Below are 24,218 nucleotides of genomic sequence, written 5' to 3'. Positions count from 1 at the left end.
TGTAGTTCTATTACATTCGCAAAACATTACCAAAGCAATCAATGCTGACTTAAGGCATGCTTGATACAGTGCCTTTGGAAACATCACAAGAAATTGCATTGACTTCTTGTGATCCTTAATTGCTCTGCAAATGATGCTTGGCTGCATCATCATTGTGCATTGATTTTTCTAGCTCACCCCACTTTCTGACTGTGTTTAGGAACCACATTTTTGACCCAAACACAAACACTTGACAATAAAAATGGACTCCTAACTTAGAAATATTAAACCAAGGACTCAAACTTATTTTTGTATGCCTGAGCAAACAGAATCCTACAAAACCAGATGGCATTAGATATGTAATGCAACCCTTTACCTTTCTCTACCTTATTACATCTTATCAAGTATTTCTCCTTCTTGGAGATTTCTAAAGACCCTGTGCAACAACCCATTTCTGAAATCTGCACGTCACTTACCAATTGTTTTCCCCAGAGAAGATAAATAATCCTCTGAAAACCTACAAAGAAAAATTGAGTAACATAATTGTATTTCCTTTTCCTTGTGTTTCATACATACTGACTCATATTCCCAATTGCTCTCCTTCCTGTGGCAACAACCCATACCAAGGATACAAAATTAGTAATACCTTGATTACACATCACTATTACTAATAAATATTTTTACTATTAGGATTGAAGTTGATCTAAATTTCAGGATTATCAAAATGTAACAAGTGGAACTGGGCAGCCACATGAGTTTTATGATTAATACTAACAATTAAAGGGTGAAAGTTCTGCCAAAAAAACTGTGCAGATGCTGCCAAGCCTGACTAATGTTACAACTACTTAAAAAAATTATTGATGAGTTAGGTGTGGCGAGGGTGCATGGCAAAAAGGGTGAATTTGGTTACCTTGTTTATTCATGGTATAAGACAAGGAAATTGCTTTTGCTTTGACTGAGAAAGTACTGCTCCACTATGAGCAGGATTTATCTGTTTCTTCCAGCCCTGACTGAAAAGTCACCTGTTCCCTCAGGCCTTTCTGTTTCTTTGTTTTAGTACCCTCTAGTTTTGCATACTGTTTTCCCAGGAAACTTACATAAGCAGGGGCAAGAAAGAAACATATTTCGTTATATAAGACCTACAAATACCTGTATCACCACACAGATGTTGTCAAAATACAACACACACTGTGAATTCCCTTCCTCCAAAAAAAAAAAAAAAAAAAAAAGTGTTTTAGGCCTTAGGGTGGGAGGAATCCCCAACCTTCCTCCTTCGAAAGACAGTATCTTCAACAAAATACACTGGAATGGCATGCTTAGCTTCTGAAAGTGAAAAATATGGTCTAAGGGTGTCTAAGGGTTTTCCAGACTTCTCTCTGTAAAAATCAATTACAATTCCTGAGTCCCTTTCCAGTTCTGTGGGACATCCAGCATTTTCCCCTCTTTTTCAGAGAAAGCTCTTCAAGATCTATTTTTTTTTATTCTTCTGTATTGCTGAAAAAGAGTAAGTCAGGCACCCAGCAGCCTAAATGACAGAATTCTCAGCTAGGGGTTTGTCTATAATGTTAAAATTGAACTAGATTTAAGAACGTGCCAACATAAAAATGTGCATGCTCCAGGCAGAAAGTTAAATGGAAGAACTCACGTATCATACCCAAGGAACTGATCCTCATTTCAAAACACTGCAGAAGGATGACATCCCTGAGCACAGGACTAGCAGCAGTGTGATGCCACTGGTAACTTCAGAGAACTGGCAGGCACAGAACCCACTGCCACATGCATCCAAGCATAAAACTGCCTTTTAAAATTATACACAGAGATGCCAATGAGACTATCATCCAGGTTGGATGGGGCTTTGAGCAACTTGGTCTAGTGGGAGGTGTCCCTGCCCAGGGCAGGGGGTTGAAACTTGATCTTTAAGGTCCCTTCCAGCTCTGACCATTCTATGATTATATTGCACAACGTAAGTCAATATATAATGAAATCAAATTTTGGCCTTCTTTGCTGGCAGTATATTCTGCTGGCAGCAGAAGCCCTGTCTACTCTGAAAAACAGAAAGACACAGGCAAAATGATGAAAGACCAGAGAAAAGCAAGAAAAATGACAAAGAAAAGCTTGACAAATATTTGGATGTATTTTCCTTAAAAACGCACTGCAGAAGTAAGAGAGAGGCTGGCCATGGTGACATATAAAAGAGTTGCTGCAAAGGCCAATCATGTTTGAAAACAATTAAGTCTTCAACAAAGAAATTTAAGATGGGGCTCCATGTCAGGAAGGTGGTACCTGGGCACACTATGAAGGCAGGGAGGGCAGGGGTCTTGGCCCAGACCCACACTAACAGAGTAACACAAGCAGGAAAGACTCAGATGCAGTAGCTCAGTCACAAGGCCAGATCATCAGGCAAAGTCACGGTGATGTGGAAGGTTCAAGATCAAGCCAGAAATGCAAGTCAGTAAACCAGGAGCAGGTCCGGTGACAGCAAGGAGTGTCACAGTCCAGGGATGGAGAGGCAGGGCCATAGTGACAGGCAGGTCCAAGGTCAAACCCAGAAGTCAATCAGTAGGTTAGAGTCAGATTAACAGGATCCATGGCCAGCTCTGGTTACGATGGAGCTAGAGACAGACAGTCCTACAGCTTGGGCAGTGACTGAAGGCCTTTGCCGGACCTTAAGTGGAGCTCCTGGGTGATGGTTGTGGGTGGAGGTCCCAGCTGAGGCTGGTCAGGGCCATTAAAAACTATTAGTGCACTCAGTGCCCTGACATTTGATCACTTCCAGCCCTCCAGTTCTAAGTTTTCAACACGGGGTAAAGGGTATTTTATTCAGCAGAGTGTTTATCCAAGAAAAGAACTAGAGAGACCACTTGTTTCACTAGCACCCTCCCCTGAGCAGAACCCAAAATGTCAAAACCCAAGACTTCAAAGCAGAATTCCACATGGGAGTTCATTACCTTCTTTCATAGGTAGAAGTAAGCGCAGCTCCATCAGGTCCCTTCGGAATAATCCCAACCCAGAGCTGGTGTTTCTCAATAACATGAGGATTCTCCAAGCAAACAGGGAAAGGGCTAAAGAAACACAAGAGTAAGATTCCAGTCATGCTCATTCCATGATTCCCTACTGGCTACGAATCCAGAACACTCAAAAATCTTGAGATAAACTGAAAATCACAAGAGCAGTAGAAGAGAGCAGATTCAGTAGTGGCACTGGTCACACATCTAGGTACTTACATCTGCATTTCCATTGTAAATGATGAGAGGGGGGAGAGAGTCCCACTGGTAAGGATAATTGTCCTGACTCCCTGTCGAACAAGCTCGTGCATGCTGTATCCAGGGCTGAAACACCAGTAGCTTAAGGTCTTTCCTGAACCAAATAAAGGGAAGACATTAAGAAGCAAGTATATAAGTGGAAAAACTAGAGTATGACTAGCGTACAGCACATTGCATCTGAACTTCTGAAAATAAAACAACCAGCAGCATCTGAAGCTAAAATTTCAGATGTATGGTATGTTCTGCTTTGGCCCTTCCCAGATTTAATTACTTTGCCAGTTCACAATATAATTTTAAAAGTCATTGCTCACTCACACCTTAAGTAGATTATACTTTTAATCAAAAGAGGCTATAGAAAAGACAGAGCATCAGGTCTTTTTGTCAGCAGATAAAACTACTCAGTCCTCCATCCACTGATTCACTTCCTGCTGTCAAGGACAACTGGAAGGGGAAGCATGGTAGAATGGCAGGATGCTGGGATAAAGAACAAAGGATTGAAGTTACTAAAAAAAATAAACAAGTATCTCCATCCCTGCTCTTGCTTGAAAGGAGAAGAAAACCTTCTCCATCAGGAATTTTTCAATGGCTATAAACCTTTCACCTAAACTTTCAATTTTCCCCACAGTCAACTGCCAAACCTTTCAACTTCTGCTCAAATCTCGTGTGGGTGGTGGATATACAACGTGCCTGACACTGAAAGTCTGGCATGCAATAAATTATCAACAGAAAGGATATAAAGAAAAATGGATAAATCACACTCGTCATTTCTTCCATTGCTCAGTTTGTAGTTGTACCGTTGTTGGTCTTGCTGAAAACTTAGCAACAGCTTTTCAGAGACAGTCAAAGGAACAAGGGAATGAAACAAGCACCTACGTCAAGAGCAAGAGCAGCCAAACAAAACATTAGCTTTATTTCTGTTTCTGATTCTGTTTTGTATTATTAGTTTCAGTCAAAACAACCCCAACACCTAGCATCCACGTATCATGTGTATGTCTTTTAAATGCTCATGCTTCATTCAAAGACTCTATTTCCAAAAAGGAGGTGACAGTTTCAGGAAATCCCCAGTAATATGTGCCCAGTGAGTCACTTACTGCTTAGAATTACAAGAGAACATTTCTTTTAAGCTAAAGTTTTATCCTTCCGTCTCATTTGGGCAAATCCATCCAGACATTCCACAACTTAGCAAATTCTGTATCTCTTTAATTCACACGAAGGACTACTGCAAATTAGTCAGGAACTGTATATGGACAGGCCAGTAAGTATCTACAGACAAGAGCAAAGACACCTACATCAGGAGCCTAAAAAATTCCAGCACAAAACCAAACTATGCTGGTATGGGATGGCCGAGAAGAGAACACCACCAGCCACTCCCATTTGCCTCACCAATGCTCAGTTTGAAATACAATAAAAAATTTGTAACCCTGCAGGATGACTGCCAGACACAAGCTGCCCAGTTCTTGGAGAAACTGGAATTGTAATACATTTTTAGACTCGTGTTCTGTAATTTTGTCTTTAAGCTTAACAATATTTAATCTGTCTTAAAGGTCCCATTCACCAGCAGGAACTGTTGGATGTCACAAAAAGTTGATCTCTGCAGCAGCTTTTTCCATTCCTGGTACAATGACAGCAAATCCATGGAGAAATGGTTTGCTGACAGTTCACAACATGGTGATTTAGAGCAAACCAAGAGTCAGAGCATTTTATCTTCATGTAAAACTGCAACAGTTCAATATTGCATTCATTAGTGGCATCTGCACACAGAATGGATAGCCAGGGCAGTAATCTCATCAGCTGTCCCAAGCTATGCCACTTCTCAACAATTCCAGTTTGTAGACAATTACGTTTGAGCAAAGAGTTTCCACAAAATCCTTTGAAAACACCTATTCTTAAGAGTTTTGCATTATTTGTATACAATCTACTATAGCACTACAGGAAACTGGAGACTTGATCGGTCTTGTCCAGCCCCTGCAAGGTTTGCACATAGTGCAAGTCTCAACAAATTGCTACTCTGTTGTATGGGCATTTGCAAATGCTGTTTCTATTTGAAAAGCAAATACATCTGTATGCTAAGCCACAGAAGAATTCTGTGATTGCTTTGTACTGATTTTGTATATAGATCCTCCAATTTATTCAACAAATCTAAAGTGTTTCTATTTGCCTTTTCCTGCACATATATATAACAAAATCTACTTAGAATTATTCCTGTAACTTCAAACTCCAGTTGAGCAATAGCTCAGAAAAATAGTATTTGCAGATTACCAAACAGCCTGCCTCTGTTCAGGAACACAGCAGAGCTTACTTTGTGGAAACACTTAATGGATTGTCATATACAAATCCACTAAATTCTTGGAAACTCATTGTTTGAAAAAAAAATGTTATTTTTGTCCTTAAGAAAGGACTTCTGTGAAACAGCTACTTAAATTCTCAAGAGTGTTTAACCAAGCAATTAAGTAGATAGTTATGAGGGAAGGTATTTAAAAAGATCCTTGGAGAGTATTCTATTAAGAAAGCTTACATAAAGGGATATGCATCTGTCTTCTCTGATCAGAAAATGTTTTGTTTTCCACCTAACTGTATTTTTAAATAATTAAATATATAAAAAATTTAGAAAGGCAGAATGTTGAAGTCCAACAAAGCCAAGCTCAGTGCTGTTTTATAGGAGCCTTAGGAAAAGCCTCTGACTCAGAAGCTAAATTCTTTTCTTCTAAATATGTCATTTTGAAGCATAGTTATACTGAGGTAGTTCCAGATAACGAAGTTCTGCAGAGCACAAGGAACAGAACAGGCGGGAGGAGAGACAAGGAGAGGGAGAAATCTCAGTTGAACAAGAAGGACTCAAAAGCATAGTTGAGGCTGAAACTATCAAGTAGTGACAACACACCCTGAAAAACTTAAGAAGTTGCTCAAAAAAAGATCATCTCAGAGAAGGTAACAGTGCCCTGAAGCTGTAACCTGGCAGGCATTTTCTAGGTAAGAATTTACATTCTCAAGTGTTATTTCTCTGGCTCATCACTTGAGCCTTTACTACAGAACTTCAAAGTGAGCAAACCAATTATAACTCCTCCACTAGATATGAGTAATTTCAACAGTGATTAAGAACTTTCACGGAATCTACTATTATAATACCTTTGGCACACATTTTCAGTACCTGTATCTATACATGACTCTCCTTGTAAAAGGTAGTTACAGCGTAAGCACCACCAATTTTCTGGTTAACACAATGCAGTTATACAGAGAAATATAGCTGATATGAGCATAACAGATCATTCAGTTATACAGAGAAATATAGCTGATATGAGGATAACAGATCATAAATCTCAACATCAATCCTGAAGGAAAGTTTTCCATTCATGTGCTGGTCTGAAGATGTTTTCTACACCGATACAAGCAACCATTCCATAATGGAGATGACTTTCTTTCACCGAAGTAATTGCACTACAACTATTCCAGCAGTGCATGAAGGGAGCACTGGTACAAGAACATTTTATATTGGCATTGTTTGTGTTGTTCCCCCTTTAAGAGTAGCTACAAAAGTGAAAAGAACCTCCTCAACTCATCATATCCACAACAGAGCTGTACTTAAACATTAAACTGCAAAGGGACACCTTCAAACAATCCTAGAATTCTTCAAACTTGAAGTCCCAAAGCCTTAAAAACCTACCCCGTTCTAGAGAAAGAGAGCTCTGATGCAACACGAATGCTCCAAGTCTCTTCATCTTACAGAAAATGACCCCAAAAAAACCCCTACAATCAAATCACCCATTGGTTCTCTGCTAACTTAGCATACTGGTTTGAGGTGACATCATTCAGGACACTTAGCAGATGGGAAAAAAAAAAAAAGAAAAAAAATCTTTCCCAATCTCACATCTACTGATGATTTTTAACTTGGACCATGGCAACAAGGCAGACTAATCACACACTGAAGACTTTTCAGCTCTATGAAAAATAGTACCAAGCCATTTGTTTTTTAAAATCTTTTTGCATAGAGACAGATCTGGAGGGTGCCCTCATCGAGTTATTCTGTTCAGCCCTTTATTCCTCATAGTCATTTTTAACATTTAAGATATCAGGTGGTGTTTCACTCCAAATCCTACAATGGCATTCCAAAATTTGCCAGTGGACTCTCCGGTCACAAATGCGATGTAATGAAAATTGGGATGCCTTCAATTGTTTTCTCTTATTTGAATCAGAAAGGAGAAGTTGAACTTTTGCATGAGCCTCCCCAAGACCAAGTCCTGTACCTTGTTTTTTTGCAGAGGATGAATTCCAGAAATCTGTCCTTTGTTTCTTCTTCTGATTACTGTTATCCAGATGAATATGTACCTGAAGGAAAAAAAAAACAACCCAGAAACATTTCTCAAGATAGCTACAAAAACGAACAGCCCTCAAAAAATCCTAGCCCAAATTAAGTGAAGTTAAAATAATTAGTGTCGCTCTTATAGTGTTAGTAAGATTGTATTATTTCCTGCCTTTCCTATTTTGTTTCCAGTCCTTCATACTGTATCCAAGGAGCAAAGTAGTCTATCACTATTTAACCAGCCATTTTGAGTCAGGGAGCAGCTTTTCATGGGCTGCCCTGAGCAGAGACAAAGAACCCCATTATTTGAGTATCATGCATTAGCATAAAACATGCAGACTTAAAAAAAAATAATACTGGTGTAGAAAGACTTGCTTCATTTGGCAACAAAAATAGTATCAAGTCTTAAACTTAATATCAAAGTTATCTTTTATCTAAGAAAAGATCTGCTCCTAAAATTCATTATAGCATCACAGCCCATCAGTCCCAAACACAAAATAAATTAGAAGGACTTCAGGGCGGAGTTTCAGTGGCTCAACTGTCTTTGCTTGGTAATGGGCTAAAGTCAAGAGAATAGATTACTGGAAGAACACATCAATTCTTGCATCATATGCAGTACCAAAGTTATCAATAATTTACATTTGCTGCACTTTCCTAATTTCATTTTAGAGTTTCTTTAAAAACTACTGTGTAGCTCTTCTTTTTCCTTGGACCTTAAACAACAAACCACAGTTCCTTTGGTGTTTTTGGTTTGTTTGTTTTTAAAGAACTTACATATCTTCCCTGTAATCAACACCATCATTTGCTATTCGATCCACATCCTTCTAAGTAGTGGATACACTAAGGACAGACACTAACTGCCAGCAAGGAAAACACAAAACATCCCATACCTTATAATATTTAGATATCGACCGATGTGGCAGGAAACCTGTTGTGCCTTCTGGAGGATCGATGTTGAATACTGTCTGGAAAATGGATGTAAACAAATGGAAAGATTTAACAACTGTTTCTAGCAAAATGCCCAATGTGGTTTGTTTTTAAAGAACTTACATATCTTCCCTGTAATCAACACCATCATTTGCTATTCGATCCACATCCTTCTAAGTATTGGATACACTAAGGACAGACACTAACTGCCAGCAAGGAAAACACAAAACATCCCATACCTTATAATATTTAGATATCGACCGATGTGGCAGGAAACCTGTTGTGCCTTCTGGAGGATCGATGTTGAATACTGTCTGGAAAATGGATGTAATCAAATTCCTCCATTTAACAACTGTTTCTAGCAAAATGCCCAATGTATCTTTGCACTGAGGAGTATCTCCACAAGAGTTACTACTGTGATAACCTAAATATATCTCCTTGCTCCTGTTATTTAATAAAGACAGGGAATCTTGAATAAATGAATTTTTACAAGCAATTCCTGCTAACCACATGGCTTTCTCATTTGTACAAAAATGTAAGCTAGTATCTAAATATATTCAAACCTTACAAATGATAGCATTATTATTCAGACTTCTGGCTGTGGATAAACATAAATACACTACACATTCATGAGTTCATAGAGTCACAACTGAGCGTAAAAGAACTCTTTGAATTCCCTTAGAGTACCCTGCACTAGTATTCCTCTGCTTAGAAAAAAAACAAACCAAGTTGTAATCATATCTAGTTGTTCATATATTAAATTATAAGCCTCTATCAATTCTTCTATCAGAAGCTTCTATAACTCATGGAGTTATGCTTCTTCCCCTTTCCCATGTTGTCTTATGACTAAGGGCGATGCTCTTTCAAACACATGGCATTTCAGTGCAACTTCAGAGAAAACAGCTGTGGTTCTCAAATATTTATAATTTCTGTTAATTTTTCTAAACAAAATTTCTTCAGACATTTAAAAGGAATTATCCAAGCTCATAAGAATATCAGCTAGTTGCAACAAGAAAGATGTTCTCTATCAGTCAAAAAAAAAAAAAAAAAAGCACAGTTCCTGGAAATACTAACTTTGAATAATAGCCAAAGATATGGTGTACGAGAAAGATTTTAGTAAGTGTTTTTCCACAAGGAAGAAAAATAAGTATTATTAATAAAAACAAGCTGGTTATAAATTAATTCTTGAAGACAAGGCTGTATAACAAGAAAGCACTGTGTTCAACCAGTGACAACTCTGTGACCCAGACCTTCTTATAAATATATCAAGAGAACAAACTATCATGTGGCAGATGATTTGCAATAACTGTTCATGTGCATGTCCTCAGCAGCAGCAAAGGTATCTTAGCTTTCATCTAAACCCTGCTCTTCCAAGTCAAATCTCCTTTCATCTATCCACAGGTTTAAAGAGCACACACAGTTACCCCCAGTCCCACAGCACACACTGTTCTGTGGACTTTCTTTCCAGAAGAAAGACCTTTGACATCAGTGATTTCTGAAAAAGTCTGGCAGCTGATCTTTTAGGCAGGGTTACCAGCAAGGAGAACAAAAACCGGAGAACTACGCAGAGGCTGAACATTGCCAGCCACAACAGACTTGAATGCCATGGAATTTCTTACATCAGTAGTTGAAGTATAATTTTTAACAGAAAAAGAATAATAATTAAAAACATTGAACCAAGACAAAAAAGCAACGATTAACAGACATTAAAATGTCATCATTATTATCACCCAAGTACTAAAGATGGAGGGGAAGGAGATCTTTTTGATCCAAAAACCCCACAAGTATTTGGGAAGTAAAGGTCTTATTTCACTGTCAGGAGGTCTAATTCCACCTGGTGCACAGTAACTCAGGCCAAAACAATGCTCTGAAATCACCAAATTCTGGGAATATAGTGAACTTAATCCCAAGCATCAGCAGATTTTCCAATAACACTACGGCTAAGCTGCTATTTTTGTTTGAACTCTGAACTGTGCAAGCATTACCCTCTTCTAGAGATTCACTCAAGAATATTAGAGCTTGGGTCAACTTCAGAGGGAAGCTAGAAATTGAATTTCAGGCCACTGGCCCACTGTACTTTCTATTTTTATGGCGCCCGGTTTTTTCATGAGTATTTTGCAAGTGCACAACAGGGAGAGGAGTGACAGCACCACATGGATATCCACAAGTGTCCCATTCAGTTCCTGTGGCACTAGAGATTTTTACTTCACAGATCCATCAATTTAATAATTAAATGAGAACAAAATTATCTTTTGCTTGCTTTCTTCCTTAGCTTGTCCTGTTATTTCATGAGAATGTCTCATAAACCCAAACGTTACTGCTAGAAACAGCTCAATAACCAAGCTCCACCTGGTGGAGGCTAAAACCAGACAAATTTAAGTCAAGCTTGTCCAAAAAGGGATATCAAAACTATGAAAAAACAAACTGGGTAAAAATCAAAGGAGAACATCCCACTAGACACTGGCTTTCTCCTCAAAAACCTGTAGACTTCTATCAATGCACAAGTGTGCATACAATCAAGAATAAAATCAATCCAATGTCTTCCCACATTTTTTTAAACCAGTTCTTCTATCTTTCAGACATATTTAGAAGCAGTATTAATTATTTACCTGGATAATATCCGAGAGCTTATGCAATCCAGATGTATTGACAAATATCCCAGTACCTAGAGAGAATAACACACGAGTTCTTTTAAAACACAAATATACATCCATTTTTATATATACCCATATGCTATTTGAACAGCACAACACTCTGAAAACAATGGCTTGAAAATATTTTCTGACACAAATGGATCATTTCAAGTTTTTCACCATTATTCAGAATGCAAGGAGAAATGTAAAACTAGCATCCCAAATGAAGTCTCACATCTCTGATGCATTGAGAAGCTGTCACCTAAGACAATTACATAAACTCCTCAAGGCTCTTCTACATTAAAAAAAAAGGAAAGGAGATCATTAAGACAAATATAAGCATGACTAAACTGTTTGGTTACTTTTTCAAAAGCTCACACAACTAATACTAGTCTTATGAAAAAATGAATAGAAAACTGATTATCCTGTTATGCAAAGAGACTAAAAACCTAACCTTTGCTATAGCTATAACTAGCCCTTTACAATCACAGCAAAACCTCGAGTGTGCTTAAAAGAGTGACCACAGAGAAGCAGTTAACAGAACATATGAATTACACTGACGACGAGAATTTGACCACGGAAATAAGAAAATAGATGCATCTGTTAAGCCAGAGTGCAAGCAGGTGGAGGGACGTCATCCTCCTCCTCTACTCTGCCCTGGTGAGGCCCCATCTGGAGCACTGGGACCAGTTCAGGGCTCCCCAGTTTGAGAAGGACAGCGAACTGCTGGAGAGAGTGCAGCAGAGGGGTACATAGATGAGGAGCCTGGAGCATCTCCCTTATGAGGAGAGGCTGAGGGACTTGGCTCTGTTTAGTCTGGAGATGAAAAGACTGAGGGAGGATCTGATCAACACCTGTAAATATTCAAAGCGTGGGTGTAAAGAGGATGGGGCCAGTCTTTTTTCAGTGGTGCCCAGGGACCGGACAAGAGAAAATGGGCACAAACTTGAATATATGAAGTTCCATCTAAACACGAGGAGGAACTTCTTCACTTTGAGGGTGGCAGAGCCCTGGCCGAGGCTGCCCAGAGAGGTGGGGGAGTCTCCTTCTCTGGAGACATTCCAACCCTGCCCGGACACGTTCCTGTGCAACCTGCTCTGGGTGCCCTGCTCTGGCAGGGGGTTGGAGGAGATGATCTCCAGAGGTCCCTTCCAACCCTGTATCATTCTGTGATTCTGTGAAAAGTAGAAAGATGCTAGGGGCAGGGTGGGGGGAAGGATAGAAGGATACATGTGTTTTCAAGAGATGCACTTGCAGAACTGACTATTCTAGTCCCCATGGAGTGGGCTGGCCTGCTTCAATCCTTTCACTGAAGAGTCTGCTAGTAAGTAATTACATCATTTTCTTAGCCCATGTTGAAGTTGGAGATTTTTCTTTGCAGAAGGGCAAATTAAGAACAAAATGCTGATAGATGGTACAACAGAAATTTGTTAAATGAATTAATTAAGAACAAAATGCTGATAGATGGTACACTAGAAATTTGTTAAATGAATTAAATAAAAGAAAAACCCACCCAAACACATTACGTGATTCCCAATATTCCTATTTCATAACTCCATGACCAAGGAACGACTCAAGACACGACTCAAGACACAAAAACTGCCATTGGCAAAATGTCAAAAACTCCATGACCAAGGAACGACTCAAGACACAAAAAGTGCCATTGGCAAAATGTCAACAAGCTCCACCCTACAATTCTTCTGGGTTTGGAAAAAAACAGTGTTGTTTGTAAAAATCCTCTACGTATGTACGTGTATGTGCACACATACATTAGTACACACTCAGGTTTTGACACAAAGCAGTTCCTAAAACTAGTTCTGTTGCCTAAACAAACATAAAACATGTTTCCCAGCAGAGGACCTGGCAGCAAGTCTTAATAAAATGACACAGGTCGTCAGGGTCAGATTTTATCTTTTAAAATCTCTATAATTCAAATCTAAGCAAAGAAGCCTTTTTTTATCTCTGCCCCAACAATGCAAACTTCCAGTTACGTACATTACAGTGAAAACTCCGGGTGAAACAACTAACAAATTTAAACTTACGGCCTGAAAGAAACTGTAAAATCTGCTCTAGTGACTCCAAGAGTGAGGATTTGGTCTGGAATGTTATTTGCGCCTCTGCAAACAGATCAAAGATGTAGCTGCAATTTACAAAGAAAAAGCACAAATGGGTAAACGCTATAAATAATCACATGGGCACAATTACTGTAACTCTTCTATAACAACAACAATTTCAGCATGTAGCAGCAAAACATGTTTTTGTCTCCACAACAAAGAAAAAAATACAGAAATAAAAATAAGTATTTGGTTATAAAGACAGCAGACAATACTGACATGACAAAGCATACTGACCAAACTGACCACATCCTCCACATTTTCCATTACTTCTCTACAACATACAATATGTATTATTTCAGAAGCAGATTTGCATGCAATTTCCATTTTTTTTTTTTTTTTACAATGTACAATATAATAAGTGTTAGTTGAAAAATAGACTTAAGAGAGCTCTGAGGTACCTCAACCATATCATGATATTAAATCATATAAATCATCATATTAAATCATGATGCAAAACTGAAAAAAGCCCAGTGAGGAGCTGCTTCTAGTTCAGAATATCCAATAGGCAAACACACAGCATAGGATTTTCAATTCTTGAAATGCTTCAAAAAGGGAGTTCCACCAGAAATAATGATTTGTACAGAAAGGTGATTAAAGGAAACCCAAAACCTTGAATAAACACTATTCCCAAAAACTAGAATGGTAACCACCACTCCCAACAGCTGATCCAGTTTCCCCTGGGTCCAGAATCTGCTCTACTTTTAACACACAAATATATTAACAAGAAGAAATTCACCTTCCCTCTTTGGTGACTCCACTACCATTTGGTGGCAGCTCCACTGCATCAATAGCGCTTTCTAGCTGAAGAAGAATTTCTTTAAGAGAATCAAGAGGAGAAAAAAGTTAGGGTTCACAGAAACTCACTTCTGGGACACATCTAAGCCTCCATTTCAAGTGTTCTTTATTACAAAGGCTGTTACCAAAGGCAGCAACCTCACTGTTTTCTTGATTCTGTAAACAAATCAAAATGATCAAAACCGATTTCCTAGATATCATCTAAATATTCATATTCCACTTTAAGAACTTCTGCGACCTCAATTCTTAGATGAAGCTTAAGTTGTCAGCTAAACATTAAACTATTCTCTATAGACACGGAAAGCTGTTATTGGAAACACTTTGTAAACATGAGACATCTCAAGTTTTTTGGAAAAAACTAAGTAAATATTCCATAAAATTCTTGGGAAAAAAAGAGACAACTTAAACCTCCATGAATTTTTCAGTTATGAGCAGTTTCTACAGAAATGCTACATGAACCTGGTTTATAGTTGTTGACCTTTTGAAACTGTTTCAAGAACAATTTTCAACAAAGAAAAACAAAACCCCTTACTCTTTATCTTTGCTATATCTTCAAGTTCCATGTTCAGTCCTGTTGAAGAAAGGAAAGATTTCAAAGAGGATGTTTCATGTCTGTTTCATCCCTAGTTTACTCATGGCTTTTCAGAAATTATGGATACAAAGGCTAGAACTGTGAATATGAAAAAACATCTGTATTCCACTGTTTCATGACGCCTCACGTCACATTGGTTTGGCCAAGCCTTCTCATGTTTGTCGGACACTGATTACTAATTAACAATAACTTATTTCCTAATGAGAGTAAATTTTCCAGAAACTTTCCAGTTCTTGGTAGTGGCACCTTATAATCCCAGTGAAACAGAGGGTTGTGGTTGTCAACACACCTGAACTGGCCAACTCCATATTGAATTCAGCATTTATTTCATTCTGTTGAACTACTTTGGCTTGTTCTTCCAGTACGACGTTGAGAGCATCCATTGCAGAAGCCAAATCGTAGGGCGCCAAGTCAAAAGATGATGACTCCTCACACAACTTCTCCTAGAACACGAGGAATGGAAGCATTACTTGGCCTGCTCAGGGTGCTAATTGCTTAGCTCATTTCATAGATGATAAAATCCAGATGACCAGCCTTGATGTCATTTCTGATCCCCAGCTCAGGCTAGAGGACATTTTCTAAACACCTTAAGACCTTGATGATCACTAGGCACCCTTTTTTCTGAAATGTAGAACAGATTTTGCCTCTTCCACACTATCAACATTCACCCATTCCCATCTAGTAGCAAATCACTGTCACCATTAAGATCCCTTTTGTTTTTAATAGGCGTCACCTTCTCTGTGTTCTTAGTGGTGCTGCTGACAGCTTTTTCCTGACACCCTTTTATTTCTCCCACGCAGTTGCCTAATAGCTTGCTGTCTGATGACAAATTGTTCAAATTGCAACTTTTTAGTTGGAGAATTAGTTTGTCCTTCGAAAGAGCTATTTCCCAGCCCCTCTCATGCTTGTAGAAGATACTCGTATCCCTATATTCGCTCATATGAAGACACAGTCCTTGCCCCTCAGGATCTCACATTCAGAGAAGGGGGCATGAAAAAAATGCAGTAAGATGTACGTAATTCATATGTAAAATTTGGGCCAAAATGTATGGCAGAACAAATATTATTATAGAGAAGGAGGAAACGTACTAACTTTCTATTAAAAAAAAAAGTAATGGTTTCAACACTCAAACTGGTAAGTTTGACAAACTTTCTATGACACTGAAAAATACGTCACAGATTGTTTTGTCACAAATTTTTCATTCACAAGAAAAAATCATCTTCCCAGAAGAATGAAGAGAGGTAGCAAGAACTAACCTACACAAAAATTTGACTGCAATAGCTATGAAGAAATAAGTTATAAAGGAAAAACATGTTGAACTGCATGTGTAAAGAATCTAATCAGAAAGAATTCAGTTTTACTTCAGGGTAACTACTGTGTTTCCACATATTAACCTGGAAAAGACAGTTCCATGGGAGAACTATTGCAAAATGAGTAGGTCTACAATAGCTGTTCTGGTTAATAGCTGCATGCAAGCATCAATTAATATTAAAACACTATAAAATGGAAAAAAAAAAAAATCCACCAAAAAATCCAAACAACTATGACTGGATTTCCACCCATTTTTCAACAGAAAAAAAGATGTTCCGATGAAAGGAGCACATATTGGACGTAAGTTTACAACTATCTGCAGTGAAACACAGCACACCCTCCAGCGGCCTGTTTACTGAAGAACAACACACAACCCGAAATTAAACGTTGCAGCTGTTCAGCAGAAATCCCACTGGGAGGCTGCTCACGTGGCAGAAGAAAAGGGACAGATTTCAGATATTCCTTCGCATTTCATTATTTAGGGAAAAGGGTTGCAGTTTTGAGCCAACCAAGAGGAAGATTTCATAGTGCAACACTTTTTGTTTGTGGTGGGGTTTTTTGTTTGGGGTTTTTTTGTTGGGTTTGTTTTTTTTTTTTATCTTTGCATTTTTATCAATGCCACAGAGCTTCAAGAATGGATCTTTCATGATTTCTTACACCCTGGAACAGAAGAACACTCCAAACAAGAAAACGAGCCCCCTCATAAATGCAGAGATCCACCCTTGAGGAAGGAACTATCGCCTTGTAGAAAATCACAGTGGCATCAACAGACCATTAATTAAACTACAAAGCTTTTTAACAACTGAAACAGCCTAGTAGAGGATTTACAGGCTGTTTGTAATAGAGCACAGGTCTGGTTTTCAATTTGGGTGAAGTCTGAAGAATGGCAACAGGCCAGAAACAACATACCACGTTGTGAGCTTCATCAAGTATCACCACAGTCCCCTTCAGGTCTAAGTTGTGCGCTTTCCGGCTCTAAAAGATGAAAAAGAGAATGAGGGAATGGACAAAAAGGTTACAGAGAAATATAGGTTTGATTGACTGAGAAATTGGCTTACAAGACAGATTTGGTTTTTCATGTATTTGAAATGAAGGTGATAAAATGCATCATGCAGAAGTTTATGGAGGTTACGATTTACATTGTAATAAAGAAAAAAAACCCACAAAAACCAGTTGTACCATACAAGAATACACAAGCTTAATATGAATTAATTACAATTACTATTTTGCAGATAGGGATCTGAGAGGAGTGGGGTGTGAAGCAGGGCTATTTGCCCTGTTTTTACAAATTTATGCTTGTGAGAAATTCATCTTTGAGAGAAATGGATGCTCTGAAAACAGCCCAAGAGTACTAGATCATATAACTTCATTTCACAATGCTTATTTGTTTAAAGTGGTCAGAGATTTATTATTTTTTTTTAATTTATCAACATTTGGTCTTTTGCCATTTGTAGCAGTGGAATGTAATTCAGATTTTACTACAATTCATGAACTTCTCCAAGTTGCATAAACACATCAGCAGATTTCTTTCCTCAACAGTTTTCAAACGTTTAATTTCCTGTCCATGAAATATGGACAATTTATTGTAATCTCTTTTTTCACAAAGCCAGCAATTGTTTCCAAGGGAGATGTCCAAGATCCACTGAAAAAGTTTCCCTGTTCTAGAAATCACATACTTGGCTGCAAAACCAGGAATGTCTCAGAATGCACACAAAGACACTGCGTAGTATGAAACTGAAGATTCAGGGGGTGAATATCACCAAACAACAAGGGCATCACTTTCTGCAAAGCTAATTCCGTAAGAATAGCAAGACCTCAAACAAAAAAAAAGAAAAAAAAAAAGAAAATATTTCTTAACTGTGGGAAAGAACTTCACAGAGAAAAACACAAAAGGGGTTTGAGGTTTGAACTAGGTTTTGATTAGTTTTGAAGTATATCGCATAACGCACTCACTTGCTACACATCAGCTCTTCACAGCTTATCCACTAGAAGACAATGTAAGATAAATAAAAGAACAATTGCATTTAATAGCGAAGATGTGTTACCTTTGAGTCTAGTAAATAGTTGTAAGGCATAAAAATAATATCTGCTTGCTGCTTCAGGCTTCGAGAGAGATAATAAGGACAAGCTCTGTTTAAAAAGAAAAGTAGTACAAACCATGAAGTACCACTTGCAGAAATATCAAGAGCGCATTCACGTACTCTGTTTCATACTCTCAAGGGTTTCTAATCAACTCCTGAAGGAGTTGAAACTGGCATGTTTAATTTTAGGGCAGATGGTTAGCTCTACTCACACAACAGAAGTAAAAAAGAAGTGTAGAAAATAACACTTAGCTGTGCAGTTCAACAACACAATGAAAAGGGAAATTAAAGAAGAAATAGCGGCATTCATTACTGCATGATCATTTCCCCCCTTCAGGCTAGAAGTAAATGCTGCACTAGAACATTTTATCTCAACAGATCAGCCACCTCATCCTCTTAGATGTGTAACAAAACTGCAATATCATTTGTCATGTCAGATGACATTGGCAGCCTCTGCTCAAGGGTGAAATAAAATATTGCTGAACCTGACTCTCATCAGATTCAGTCTTTACCCAAACAAGGATTGGAATAAATTGCTGTATGATGAAAACTGCAGTCACAGAAGCTAAGGCTTTAGCACACACATGATTTTGTTAGAAGTTGTCTTTGCACCATATTTAGCCACTCCACTTTGCTCTCATCACTATTCTGCATTTCAAGTTCCTACCAAGCTGTTGATAAAAACGAGTAGAGAAACAGTTTTCACTATTTTCACAAATAGGGGAGAGGAAGGTCAGAGGGGATCATTTACCTGTGCTTGTTTCCATTTTTCACCAAATCTTCGATATCCATGATTGAGTCAATCAGTTCTTTCTCTGTGCTCTTTTCTGTGAAAAATTACACATTACAACTGCAAGCTTAGGTAAAGGTATCACACAAAGATCTGTCGTTACCCTGATCGTTGCGCTCACCCACTCCCTAACGTGGCATTCTTGAAAGACACTAACACAGAGCAAAACACTCACACACAGGCAGATTCTGCCAACTCTTCCAAACTTCTCCACCTGCCCAGCAAATCTCTGTCTCTCCAAAAGCCAGGGCTTTACTTCCACAGCCAAACTCACCCTCCACGTTGTTATAGAAATGACAAGCACGAGCCATCACTTTCATTCGGCACATGTAAATCTGCAAAATATAGTATATTTTAGCCAAGAGTCACATAGCTTGTCAAGCACTGAAAAGCCTGTTAAGGGCTGAAGTTCCATTATTTTTCTGTAACACCAGCTAATGAATAAATGTTAATCACAGTTCTTCAGTTTTAAAATCACGTGTCCTTCTGTCCACCTGAAAAGTTAAACTCTCTTTTCTGCAGCACAGAACATTCAGATGCTCAGAGGAAGTTTTTGTTACATTTTGTCACTAATACTTTTCAAAACACTAATATTTGATATTATTTGTGATAATAACAGATAAATCAATCACTGAAGCACTATTTTGAAATTATTACTGCTGTTGAAAAACACTTCAGTGGGAGATCAGAAAGTAAACCACAAACTATTAACTCTCATGTTCTACACAATGACATCCCTCTCTGGATGTAAAATACTACCAGAGACTCAGAATTAAATTTTGCACTCTCAAAACCAGAAAGTTATAAGTTCCACAAAACATATTTAGAATTACTACCTTTTCCTACAGCCTCCAGCAGTTAAATGCCAGAGTGAAGCATTACACACCATGCACCAAAGCAAGAAACCTCCGTGTTCTCCCTGTGCTTTCAAGGCTCTGTCCTCACCTGCATGTGGTTGCTCTCCTGTCGCTTCACTTCAGGATTGATGCAAAGCTGCTCTCTGGAACCCAAAACACATATCTTCGGCCTGTTCAAACAGAACAAACAACACCAATGTTAAAAACAAGGCAAGAAAGAAGTACACAGTTGTATATGCCTGGGTTGGGTATAATATATCAAAAGCAAAAAGTTCAGGAGAAATAGGTGACCACAAAATAAGGGTCAGAATTAGAAACAGTAAGTCATTTATTCTGTTTGTAACAGCTGTATATGTTATTTGACTTTATGGTACTGTATTTCTCCGGGTAGCAGTGAGTGGTAATAAGCAGCAGTTTACAGCAGGAAGTAATGAGTAGCAGTTTAAATCACCCACTATAAATCTGGGTTCTGTTATGACAGTTCAGCCAAATAAGCTGGGGTCTGTCATCTATGACAAGCTATTCCAAGCTGGCTGTGATATTTAGAGCAAGGTTGTGACAAGAACTAATGCACTATAAACTTTGTAATAAGAAAAAAAAAAAGTATTATAAGGCTGTATCTTTATGAGAAACATACAAACAAAGCTGGCTGTGATATTTAGAGCAAGGTTGTGACAAGAACTAATGCACTACAAACTCCAGAAAGTTATAAGTTCCACAAAACATATTTAGAATTACTACCTTTTCCTACAGCCTCCAGCAGTTAAATGCCAGAGTGAAGCATTACACACCATGCACCAAAGCAAGAAACCTCCGTGTTCTCCCTGTGCTTTCAAGGCTCTGTCCTCACCTGCATGTGGTTGCTCTCCTGTCGCTTCACTTCAGGATTGATGCAAAGCTGCTCTCTGGAACCCAAAACACATATCTTCGGCCTGTTCAAACAGAATAAACAAAACCAATGTTAAAAACAAGGCAAGAAAGAAGTACACAGTTGTATATGCCTGGGTTGGGTATAATATATCAAAAGCAAAAAGTTCAGGAGAAATAGGTGACCACAAAATAAGGGTCAGAATTAGAAACAGTAAGTCATTTATTCTGTTTGTAACAGCTGTATATGTTATTTGACTTTATGGTACTGTATTTCTCCGGGTAGCAGTGAGTGGTAATAAGCAGCAGTTTACAGCAGGAAGTAATGAGTAGCAGTTTAAATCACCCACTATAAATCTGGGTTCTGTTATGACAGTTCAGCCAAATAAGCTGGGGCCTGTCACCTATGACAAGCTATTCCAAGCTGGCTGTGATATTTAGAGCAAGGTTGTGACAAGAACTAATGCACTATAAACTTTATAATACTTTTTTTTTTTCTTATTACAAGGCTGTATCTTTATGAGAAACATACAAACAAGTAATTACTGCCTGTGCAAAGAGCTCAGTCCATCCACTCAGTCCAAAGAGCATCAGTTCAAGTCAACAACTGAAAACTGTGACAGACATTGGTATAGCAAAACCACAAAGTTCTTCAGAGATTTATATCAGCCCAAGAAATTCAATTTTGTAATGGCTTCTCACTGCCTTAGAGAAATGCCCCAGGGAAGAACAGAACCGAACAGAAATAATGTCATTTTAGAAATAAATGTGTTAAGTAAAGAACCAAAACCAGACCAATTTCAAGAAATTCTATGGTCAAAAGAGCTAAGACAAGCTGTGAAGCATGAAAAAGAACTCAAACCTAACAACAAAGATACCCAGGTTCCATACATGCACTTTAAGAGAACTACATTTCACTGGAAATCATTTTTTAATACATTAATCCACATAAACAATAACTAAATCAGATGGGCTTCTCCAGCTTTCTTTTGAATAGGAACATTATCCTAAATCATATTTACCTGTAGACTGTGTTCTTTAATTCATTAATGACCTGGGTAAGTTGTGAGTGAGTTCTGGAGGCATAAATTATCTTAGGAATGTCAGTGTAATATGCTGCCAAACAGAGGAGGAAAAAAAAATTATTATTAGAAAAAATATTATTAGCCTGGAAAGAAGAACTGGAGATATTATTAGTCTCCTTTCCCAGCTGGTACTATGGCAACAGTTTGCCTTGCAGAGACACCAAGAAATGTTGTCATCTAAGTATTCACACACACAAAATGAGCTAGACGAGTTTCTAATTTTCTAAGAAAAATTTAAAATATCGAAAACACCTTTAAAATCTATAACATGGTGAAACTGTACTGCAGCCGCAAAACAACAGCTCCAGGACTTTTCTAATTACATACTTATTACAAAAGACAGATAAAAGCAAGTGTTCATTAGCAGAGCCTTTTTCACCCCTACTGAGCGTGAAGATGGCAGTACTTACTGGGGATATCAGCGTCTGTGGCAGCATTGCCCCAGGACGACATGGGTCTCTCAGGAAAGAGCTCCACTCCGTTCATACGCTGTGCAATTTTGCGAGCTGAGATAGTATCTTTAAAGTGCTCCCGCCAAGCCAGAGTGGAACACAGCAGGCAGAGGGTCTTTCCTGTGCCCGTGGGGCTCTCCAAAATACCATTTACCTTCTTTATTGAAGAGAAGTTAAATAAAAAGGGAAAAAATAAACAATTCGAAATTCAGCTAGAACAGATCTTTGTGCAGTACTGCATTTCTTCTGTATAAAAACAATCACTACCTGGTAAACTCTACCATACAACAGAAACACACACACCCCTGACATAAAGTTGTTATAAATGCACAATCTGTAGAACCCTCTAATCAACTTAGCGAGGCTCAATCTTAAACCCAGAGCCAGCAATTATCCTTTATTTAGGAATTCCCCACTCTTAGAGCAATTAGAATGCACCACATTTCAGCATAAAATACCTGAAAACATTATAAGTTGTTGCAAAAAAGAAACAGAAATTGACCTTTAGATTACAGACTGACAGTTTCCTTGAGAATTAGGCTATATCCCACATCATAGTTGAGGCAGAAACTTTTGCAAGCACCTTTAAACACCCAGTTCTGCTGCATGTTACAGTTTTAAAGCACATAACAATACTAAAAGTTAGCACTCCTGTGACAATTTGCATTCAAGTGTATGAGAAGAATTTTTTTCTATAGTAGGCTAACAACACAATTACTTTAAAACGAGGAGGAACAAAGCAGGAACCAAGCCATTGGCCGTGATCTGGAGGAATGCAGAGCCAGGAGGAAAGGCAAAGCTTTCACAATACGCTTGTTTGATCTCTTAAAAGAACAGGGATCACGGAGATCTGTTACCCAACTCCAGAACAAAGATAGCTACCGTAAAAAACATTATCTTATTTGACATTCGTTCCATGAGATTATCCAATTGTAGATAAAATTATGAATTACAGTGACAGTCCAAGGAGTAACCGCACAAAACCAAACATCAAATATTTAAGGAGAAACTGGAGAACCCAAGGAACAATTGTTCAGCTTTTCTTCCTTTTCTCAAGTTCAGCAGAAACATCCTATCTACATTTCTACTGACTGCCACAGGCACGTTGCTGGGTTTTTAATAACTATATAGTAAATGAAGTTACAAGTAAAACAAGGTCAGAAAAGATTTGGAAAAGGCAGCATACAGACAACAAAAAGTAAGCTTTAACTGCAACAACTTGTTTTTTAGAGAAGTCCTTTATTACAGTTGGAAATAACAGGCAGCAAATGAACCCAAACTCACCCTCTGCAGGCACTCGAGCACCTTGGCCATGTAGGCTTCCTGGCAGGCGTAGGGCTGGAAGGGGAAATCCACCGTGATGCCGTTCAGCGTTATCCTGGGCATGTTTCCCCTCACCTAACCTGCAAGGAAGCGCAGGCCCGCCGTTTACCCTGCCGCCACGCCGGGAGGGGGCCTGCCCCGCCGGTACCACGTAGAGCCACCAACCGGAACCGGGCGGGGAAGGTTCATTTGCACAACAAAATACCGAAAGGCCCTGGTTTTGCCTCATATTTCGGGACCGGACGTAACGGGACCTGGGCAGGAGGCTCAAGGGCACTCGGGGCCCAGCACTTCCCGCCCGCTCCCGTGCGGCCTAGGCCCGCCTTCCCGCCACCCCCGGCCCACGGCGCCGGTTGCCATAGAAACGCGGCGGCGGCAGCCCCTCACCTGCCGTTCAGAATCCCCGCGCCTGTATCACGCTCACGCCGCCGTGCGTCACTTCCGCCGGTGCGCTCTCGCGAGAGTTGAGGCGTTGCCGGGGCAACGGGGGCGGGGAGGCCGCCGCGTTGCTGGCGGTGGGCCCGGACGTGGCGGCGGGGCCTGGTCCCGGGCGGGGAGCCTGCCCGCCTGGGTGGCGGGAAGCGAGCGGGGCTGCAGGGTCTGGTGTTACTGTGGAGGCCCGAGGGGCCGCGGGGAGGAGGGACCAAGGCCGGTGGGGTTTCGGGCCCCTGCCGGGCCTGGAGCAAGAGGGATCCAGGCCTGGGGAGAGGCCTCAGAGACTGAGTGGTTTAGGTGGAGAGTCCCCCAGGCGCTTCCCCCGCTGTGCCCGGGGCGGAGGCGGAGGTTTGGTCCCGAAGGAGCAGAAGTTTGGCTGTTTGGTTGCTAAAAGTGGCAAAGCAGCTGCATTTC

General features: G+C 39.3%; 1 protein-coding gene across 1 annotated transcript in view; it reads right to left on the bottom strand.

Annotated features, from left to right (window-relative positions):
• RTEL1 (regulator of telomere elongation helicase 1) overlaps positions 1-23,791 on the bottom strand; it is a 50,348-nt gene extending 26,557 nt beyond the window's left edge. Inside the window, exons 1-19 of the mRNA XM_014955391.1 lie at positions 23,757-23,791; positions 23,331-23,449; positions 22,005-22,203; positions 21,532-21,625; positions 20,493-20,574; positions 19,060-19,120; positions 18,747-18,822; positions 17,960-18,044; positions 16,824-16,889; positions 14,893-15,046; positions 14,544-14,582; positions 13,953-14,031; positions 13,142-13,239; positions 11,076-11,131; positions 8,706-8,780; positions 7,484-7,565; positions 3,204-3,336; positions 2,928-3,041; positions 456-496 (exon numbers count right to left, since the gene is read on the bottom strand). Coding sequence (XP_014810877.1) covers positions 456-496; positions 2,928-3,041; positions 3,204-3,336; positions 7,484-7,565; positions 8,706-8,780; positions 11,076-11,131; positions 13,142-13,239; positions 13,953-14,031; positions 14,544-14,582; positions 14,893-15,046; positions 16,824-16,889; positions 17,960-18,044; positions 18,747-18,822; positions 19,060-19,120; positions 20,493-20,574; positions 21,532-21,625; positions 22,005-22,203; positions 23,331-23,432 — 1,636 coding nt within the window. The 5' untranslated portion in view covers positions 23,433-23,449; positions 23,757-23,791. The remainder of the gene's footprint in view (positions 1-455; positions 497-2,927; positions 3,042-3,203; positions 3,337-7,483; positions 7,566-8,705; positions 8,781-11,075; positions 11,132-13,141; positions 13,240-13,952; positions 14,032-14,543; positions 14,583-14,892; positions 15,047-16,823; positions 16,890-17,959; positions 18,045-18,746; positions 18,823-19,059; positions 19,121-20,492; positions 20,575-21,531; positions 21,626-22,004; positions 22,204-23,330; positions 23,450-23,756) is intronic.
• Positions 23,792-24,218: the final 427 nt, after the last annotated feature.

Source organism: Calidris pugnax, unplaced genomic scaffold (assembly GCF_001431845.1).
Source record: "Calidris pugnax isolate Ruff unplaced genomic scaffold, ASM143184v1 scaffold50, whole genome shotgun sequence".
Classification (NCBI taxonomy): Eukaryota; Metazoa; Chordata; class Aves; order Charadriiformes; family Scolopacidae; genus Calidris; species Calidris pugnax.
This window is presented reverse-complemented; position numbering and strand designations above follow the sequence as displayed.